The sequence below is a fragment of the Chrysochloris asiatica genome, unplaced genomic scaffold (genome assembly GCF_000296735.1).
Source record: "Chrysochloris asiatica unplaced genomic scaffold, ChrAsi1.0 scaffold00492, whole genome shotgun sequence".
NCBI lineage: Eukaryota > Metazoa > Chordata > Mammalia > Afrosoricida > Chrysochloridae > Chrysochloris > Chrysochloris asiatica.
In genome coordinates, this window is record NW_006409010.1 from 331373 (window position 1) to 339836 (window position 8464).

The 8464-nt window shown below is 41.9% G+C and overlaps 1 protein-coding gene and 1 non-coding gene across 2 annotated transcripts in view; both read left to right on the forward strand.

Annotated features, from left to right (window-relative positions):
• TRIM7 (tripartite motif containing 7) overlaps positions 1 to 4567 on the forward strand; it is a 29311-nt gene extending 24744 nt beyond the window's left edge. Inside the window, exon 7 of the mRNA XM_006877393.1 lies at positions 4056 to 4567. Coding sequence (XP_006877455.1) covers positions 4056 to 4567 — 512 coding nt within the window. The remainder of the gene's footprint in view (positions 1 to 4055) is intronic.
• A 3247-nt stretch (positions 4568 to 7814) lies between these two features.
• TRNAT-UGU lies at positions 7815 to 7887 on the forward strand. Its single transcript has one exon. It is a non-coding gene; the product is annotated as a tRNA-Thr (tRNA).
• The last annotated feature ends 577 nt before the right edge of the window (positions 7888 to 8464 follow it).

Here is an 8464-nt window from a genome sequence, read left to right on the forward strand (position 1 = left end):
TGTGCTGAAGACCTGGGGGGCACGGGGGAAGGATTGCATAGAGAGGATTGTAATCATGGCAATGAGATGATATACGATAGAATGAATGTAAAACTAATGTTCTCCCATGTAAACTATCACATAATTCACAATAAAACATTAAAAAACAAACAAAAACACACACAAAAAAACACTATTGTTCCAAGGGTATGTATATATCACTATTTACCTCTATCCCATTTAGCCCTTGCATACCTCCCTGAGTCTTCCTCTCTAACTTCATTATTCATTTGTCACCTTCCTTCTTCTTGTGTATTGCCCTGCCCCATCTTGTATATTGCCCTCCCATCATCCAAGCTAAGCGGTGTCTACCCTCTAGCCAGTGAATTACTCTCTCTTCCCTGGTAATCATCCAAGAATTTATGTATGTATGTATGTATGTATGTATGTATGTATGTATGTATGTATATATGTATGTATGTATGTATGTAAACCTTTTCTTAAGCTTTTACAATAATGGTCTCATACAATATTTGTCATTTTGTGATTAACTAATTTCACTCAGTATAATGTCCTCCAGTTTTATCCATGTTATGAGGTACTTTGCAGATTCACCATTATTTTTCAAGGTTGCATAGCATTCCATTGTGTGTATGTACCAAACTTTGTTATCCATTCTTCCATTGATGGGAACTTAGGCTGTCTCCATATTTTTGCTATTGTGAGTAGTGCAGCGATGAACATCAGTGCACATATATCTACTTGTGTCCTGATTCATATTTCTTGTGTTATATATCAAGTAGAGGAATTGCTGGATCATAAGGTATTTCTATTTCCAAATTTCTGAGGAAGTGCCATCCTGTTTTCCAGAGTGATTGAATCATTTTGCAGTTCCACCAGCAATGTAGGAGGGTCCACACCCTTGCCACCATTTGTTGTTTTCTTTTTTAAACTTTGCTGTTAATGCTGGTCTGAGATGATATCTCATTGTTGTTTTGATTTGCATCTCTAGGAGGTTCCAGTCATCTAGTTTGTCTTCTACTGTTGATGTGTTTTTGTAATGTTGGACAATGTATGTATGCAGGAACTAGAGCCACTAAATTTGTCCCTATTTTTTTCATTGATTATCTTTATAGTTCTAGATTTTACATTTAGGTCTTTAATCTATGTTGAGTTTGTTTTTATATGTGGTCTGAGAAATGGGTCTTGTTTCTTTCTTCTGATAATTGATTTCTAGTTTCAACTGTACCATTTGTTGAATAGACTGGCAATTTTTTTCTTTCAGAGTTTTGTGTATATCTTTCCATTGCCTTCTTACCTGTATAGTTTCTGCTGAGAAATCAGTACTTAGTGTTATTGGTATTCCTTGGTAGAGTTTTTTTTTTCCCCCCTCGCGTTCCTCTCAGAATTCTCTCCTTGTGTTTGGTTTTGGAAAGTTTGATTATGATATGTCTTGATGATTTTCTTTTGGGGTCTTTCCTATTTAAGGCCGTTCAACTTCTTGAATGGTTTTCTTCTTGTCTTTCATGATGTTAGGGAAGTTTTCTTCTAGCAACTCTTCAATAATTTTCTCCATGTTTTTTATTTTTGCTTCCTGTTCTGGAATTCTGACTACTCATAAGTTATTCTCTCTTCATGGGGTTCCACATAAATCTCAAGCTTTGTTAGGATTTTTTCATACATTTTTCTGCTTGTTCTTCTTGCATACTAATATTGAGAGATTTATCATCAAGTTCAGTAATTCGAGCTCCCATTGATTCAAATCGATTCCTTTGCCCTTTCAGTGTAGTGTCCATTTATGAGACCTTAGTATTAATCTACTTGATTTTTATTTGCAGGTTTTATATTTTTTCAAAATTTGCATTTATTTTGGCTGTTTGATCTTGTAGTGTTTTTCTAAATTCTTCTAAAGTTTTTTTCTGTGTTTTCCTTGCTTTCTTTGATCTTTCTGTTAATCCATTGAAGGTATCTCAATATCATTCTTTTGAATTATTTCTCAGATTGTTCCATTACCTTTTCTTCTTCAGAAATGTTTTCTGGCTCTGCATCTTGGTTATTTGTTTGATCTTTTGTTTCTTCATATGAGCTAAAATAATCTGTTGTGTCTGAGACATTGTGGTGGTGGTGCATTTGCATTTAGTTGATGATTGTATGTTGATTTGTTCTTATCTTCTCACTAATTGTCTTCTGGTGAGTGCAATTAGAGAATGAAAGCATGTACAGATTAATACAACAGATTATTTTTACTCATATGAAGATTATTTGTTTTAGCTCATAATATAACAGATTATATTTTATCTCATAATACAACATAATTAGCTCATAATTATGATTATGAATGACACAATTTGCAAATAAATTCCATCATTCATGGTGAGCATATGTTACTAGTGTTGTTGTTCCCCTTATATACCTATCTACTACTTGGCTAAAAGTTGGGCCATAAGGGTGGGTTCCTTTCCAGACCTGAAGGGTGGTCGAGGGTCATTGTTTCAGGTTCCTCCAGTCTCTTTCTGACTAGTAAGTCCAGCCTTTTTTCTTTTTGTAATTATTTTGAGTTTTGTTCTATTCCCATATCATTTTTAAAGGAGCATAATGCCAAGGAATGTTTCACCACTAGTTAAGCTAAACTGTTGTTTGGTTTTAAGACTTCAGTGGATATTTCTGGTTTCAGTTTTAAAGATGATCTCAGTAAAGTGAATAAAGGTAAATACTGTTAACTGTGGGTCCATGGATGGGATTACAGCCACATAATGAAGCAAAGTATATGGTATGGTTAATATAAAAATGATGATCTGTTCTGTAAACCTTCTCAATTCACAATAAAAAGTTGGAAAAAAGCAAAAGATTATTTCAAGGCAACAGTTTCAGGGGTTCACCCATTAATTCTAGAGTCCATGAGAATCAAATAGTACGTTTTTAGTGAGACCACTTGAGTTAAAACTATAGTCTGCTCTCATGATCCTTCTTACTTGCTGTGCTTATCATTTATTATCTCTCCCCCTGCTAGAAAGTGACTATAGGAGTGAGGGCTACTGGACTGTCTTCTTCTTAGTGGTAGTTTCAGTGCCTGAAGCAAAGAAGGACTCAAAACAAGTGTACAATGTTTTTTTAAAAAAATTATTATGGAAATGTGCAAACATACAAAAAAAAAAAAAAATAGAAAGATGAACATAACAAATGGCCACAACTTACCCACCATCCATCTTCAGCAGTATTTTTCATGCACAGCTCTATCCATTCCCCCCCACTGTATTATCTTAAAACAAATAACAGATAATATGTTGTTTCCATAAATATATCAGTATGTTATCTCTATTTAGTTGTTGTTAAGTGTGTTAGTGTCATTGAGTTGGTTCCAACTCTTAATGACCCTGTAAAGGGTTTCCGAAGGAGCTCTGGTATTGTAGTGGTTATGAATCGAGCTGCTAATCTCACAGTCAGCCGTTCAAAATTATTAGCTGTTCCACTGGAGAAAGATGAGACTTTCTGCTCCCTTAAAGATATACAGCCTTGGAAACCCTGTACAGGATCACTATCAGTTGGAACTGACTCCACGGCACATAGCAACAACAACAACAATAGGGATTCCCAGGAGTGGCTGGTGGTTTTCAACCATCAACCTTTAGGCTATCAGTCTAATGTTTATCTTATAACATCATACCAGGACTCCTGTTATTTCTATAGAGATAGGGTTTTTTTTTTTTTTTTTTAAATCATAACCACAAAACCATACTCATACCCATAAAATGAATGGCTCTTTCCTATATCTATGCTCAAATTTCCCCAGTTGCCTTTTAAATTTGATTTATTGGTCTGCTTGAATTGGGATCTAAATCAAGTCTATTTGTTTATTTAAATAAGTATTTGTTAAGCAAAACAAACAAATAAATAAAACTGTACCTAGGCAGTAAAGGGTAGACAATTGTCTGGGCATTAGCCCTAGATGCCAGAAAGACTCCTAGAGGAAGGGGAGTTGGGTTTGCAAAGAAGGGAGGTGACCATGGCCCTGAGGGGAGTGGGATATGTAGAATCTGCATGTTGACTCAATCTTTCACTTTGTCTCTGCTCTGCAGTGGAGCTGACGTTGGACCCTGACACTGCCAACCCTCGCCTCATCCTCTCTCTGGATCTTAAGAGTGTGCGCCTCGGACAGCGGGCCCAGGACCTGCCGGATCACCCACATCGCTTTGATATCAACACTAGGGTGCTGGCGTCCTGTGGCTTCTCCTCTGGTCGCCACCACTGGGAGGTGGAAGTGGGCTCCAAGGAGGGTTGGGCCTTCGGTGTGGCCAGGGAAAGTGTCCGCAGAAAGGGCCTCACACCCTTCACGCCTGAGGAGGGTATCTGGGCACTGCAGCTCAACAGTGGGCAGTACTGGGCCGTGACCAGCCCTGAACGGACATCTCTTAGCTGTGGGCACCTGTCCCGCGTGCGGGTGGCTCTGGATCTGGAGGTGGGGTCTGTGTCCTTCTATGCTGCAGAGGACATGCGCCACCTCTACACTTTCCGTGTCAACTTTCATGAGCGTGTGTTTCCTCTTTTCTCTGTCTGTTCCACTGGCACTTACTTGCGAATCTGGCCTTGATCTGCATCACCCAGCCCCCCGCCCTTCCCCAGTCATGGGTGAACTCTTGGGTCTATCCTCCACACCCTGTCACACACCCTGACCCAGAGGGGCTTTTGCAGAGCACAACTGTGGATACGTAAGAGTAAGTGATTAAGTACAAGGACTCTGGTCAGTTGAGCAGAGCAAGAGATGCATGCCTGGGGTCTTTAGGGCCTGTCCCCTCCCTGATGTCATCATGTGGATTTTGCCAGAGCCAAGAAAGTGGAGGCAGATTAAGATAGGAGCTCAGCTCATGTACATCCCCAGGGGTGTTGAGACTGATAGGGGTACTTCCTATCATGTGATGGGTTACTGGGTCATCTGGTTCATGGTATATCAAGTTCAAGACCTATGTTGTCCTCTGTTGCAGTGGGGCAGGTTGGGCCTGGACCAGTCAAGTTAATTATTATTTCTGCTTTGCTTTCTGTAAGCTGCCAGCTCTACCTTCAGAGGTCATGAGATGAATAGCTCTAGCTGGCCTGAAGAGGTTTTAGTTCAGAGAGGAACACTACTCCCAGCTCAGAGGACAGTCTGGGCCAGTACTGGAAAAAGACTTATGACCTTTGGGTGAGGAGAAGGCCACACAAAATATCTCAGGACAGCAACATATAGGCATTTCTACTCCCCAATGCTCCTTAGTCAGATAATACAGAACTACATATACATTCTTGACCACAATGACAGCTAACATGTTCTTACAGATAACCTAAATCTCCATATTCAAGTGCCACACAACACAGTGTTTCTTGAGTAAGGAGATCAAAGTTTCTGAAAGTTTTAAAGGCAAGTTGGCATTGATATTACAGCAGCAACTAGCACTAGCAAGGAAATGTACTGATTATAAACCTGCCCCTGACACACCCTTTCCGGAACTTGCCAAATGAATGTTAACAGTGGAGGGCCCTGGTGCCAATGCAGCTGGCCACACCATCCTGGTCAGCCTGTACTCTGGTGGGCCTTCAGCTGATCAGTCTCATTTTCCCCTTGGCTAACTGTTTCGCAGCTTCTAATGGCTCGGCTTCTGGGACGGTGATGGTAGTTTCCTGCTTTGTGTTTCCCAGGGATGAGGGATGGGGAGATGGAAATACAGACTGTGAGCTAATCTCTAGAGTGGCTTGACTTCATTCTCCTTTTTTTTCTGATCTGAATGCAGAGACACATGTATGAGCTGGGGTTTCTGCCACACTGAACATGTGTGTTTATATGTGTGAATGTGTGCATTTATGTTTATACTGTACCAGGTGATATGACCTTGTGTCTCAAGGTCTGGGACAGGATCATTTATGGGTCTATCCTACAACAGCATTCCAAAAAGTGAACAGTGCTCTTAAAGCTTGTGCCCTTTTCATCCAGGGAGAGTAGTTATTTGTAGTCTATTGAATACCACTAATTTCCTGGTGTGGTGATGTGGGTTAATGTGCCAGACTGCAAAGCCGTTTGAACTGCAAGGTTGATAGTTCAAGCTTACCAGCCGCTCCTTGGAAATCCTATCCAGGGTTGCTATGGGTCGGAACTGATTAGATGGCACTTAACAACAACAATTTCCACAAGGAACCTCCATTTCCAACTTTCATTTTTTAATTAAACCACCTGATGTTCTCAGAGATAAAAGACAGCAGTTTGGACCTCTAATATGGTTTTTTGAGTAGCCCAATAGCCCTTCGTATCATTGAATAATTGTGCCAGTGTCACATATTGATAACAGTATTAATAGTGCAGCACATATGATAGATCACAGAAGATCTGGGTGTTTGGTGAAGGTCAAGAATATGTGGAGGGCCAGGTCTAGGGACTGTCTCAATGTATGCCAGGGGGCTTCAAAAACTTTCTGGAAAAATGGAATTAAAAGATAATGGAAATTTTCCATTATTTTTTTGAAGGCCTTATATATTTTCAGCTTTTGTGTCTGTCAGTATAAAGGTGGATCTTTAAAAGTATGTGTGTTTGCAAAGTAACTACAGAGATACCTATATATCTGAAGAAATTTAACAACAGCCTTGCTGTGGTGCTGTAGAATAAACACAACCTTGAGGCTGGTAGCTCAAATTCATCGGCCCCTCTTTGGAAACCCTATACAAGGTCACTATGAGTTGCACCTGACTTGGTGGTACTTAACAAGAAGAATAGTAAGAGTGCACCTTGAAGGAAAGAGATTTATTCTCTTGGTCACCTGTGCAACATGGTGACTTTTTTGATGTGTGACTAAGGGCATGCATTTTCCTTTCCCATCGTTTGGGCCCTGGTCAGATCAAAATCTCCGAAAACAATGCCTGGCGCAATTTGGGTCCTTCTGACCTTACTCACCTCTTAGTCCATGATACCTGTGAACAGGAAGAGCCACAGGCCCCTGCAACCCTATACTCACAGGTCTCCTCAGCATCCAGACTGGTGGATACCTAGTGGTGGACACCCATTGACCTCAGTCTCCTGACTTTGCAAGGATTATAGGGCAGGCTGACCACGTGCTGCCAGGTCAAGGCCCACCACCTATAGCTATCACTTCCATCTTTTGCAGGGCTGGGACACCTGCCCCTCACCTCGACCCTCGCTGGGTCTCTCCCCTGTGGGCCCTTGAGAAGTCTGGAGGGTACAAGATCCCCATGATTCAAGGCGAGTTGTAAGGATTGCTTTTTTCTAATTCCCCCCAAAGAGCAGAAGGTCCTGGCCCCGTTTTCTGTTCAGAATCCCCTTACAATCCAACCTTTGGATATTCCCAACCACTGTCAATTTCTATCCTTGATCCTCTATACTACTCCGACGTCTCACTCGCTCCAGACTCCACCTTCATTCTTGATCAGTATTCTTCTCAGGACCAGATTATTGATATCCTCCCCCTAATCCTTCTATAATAGCCCTGAACTCTGGACTCACATGGTCACACACAACAATCCAACGATTCCGCTTCCCAATTCTACTCTCCCCACGATCAACTCCCATCCCACGGAAAGCCCTGGACTCTTGTGCCAGCTAGAGGCATAGTTACCATCGATCCACTCTTCTGTATGCCTGACTCTTCACCCCTGCCATCGCAGTCCCAAATGGACACAATGAGGGTCCTCTTTGTGTCGGCTCTCTTCCAGGCGTTGCTGCTTGACAGTGGCGGATGGACCCTGTCTGCTCTTGTATGATGATTTAGCCTCGAAGTGATCTGCGACTGCGCAGTCTGCGGTAGCACGGCGACGGCGACAGCGTCAACAGTTCGTGCGCGGAGCCCAGGCTCAAGGTTGGCTCCATAGCTCAGGGGTTAGAGCACTGGTCTTGTAAACCAGGGGTCGCGAGTTCAAATCTCGCTGGGGCCTGACTTGGGGTTTCTTTTCCTCCCCGCTCCCCCAACACAATTTTTTTCTCCTTAAAGGAAACGCAGGAATAAAAATTAATTTCTGCCATAGTGGGCCACCATCCCAGGCAGAACTAACGCCTTTTGGGATCCCAGGTTCCGCTGGTCATATCCGACTTTACTAAGGCCTTTTGCTGTCTTCGTTCCGCGCCAACTCTTGAAAAAGTTTACCGAGAGTCATTTATCTTTGGGTTTTTCCTCTTCTCTCCTCTTGGGCTGGCGCTCGTCTTAGATCTGATTCCCTTTCCGATCTGATAGAAGTGACTTATATGGGTCTCCGGATGGAGATGATGGTGTTACCGTGCCTCTTTGGCCCAGTCTCCTACCCAGGTTTGTCTTCTCCTGCTAGTCCTCAGCTTTAGTTCCGTCTTGCCTCTGATTGCTGTGGTGGTGTTTTGCCTCCGTTCCTTTTGCAAGCACCTGCTGCTCTTCTCTGTGGAACTATATAAACAAAAGTGTAAACCAATGTCCATTTTCATGACACCTTAGCCTTAAGGCTCCACCATTGTTTCATCCACTTCCCGTCATATATATATATA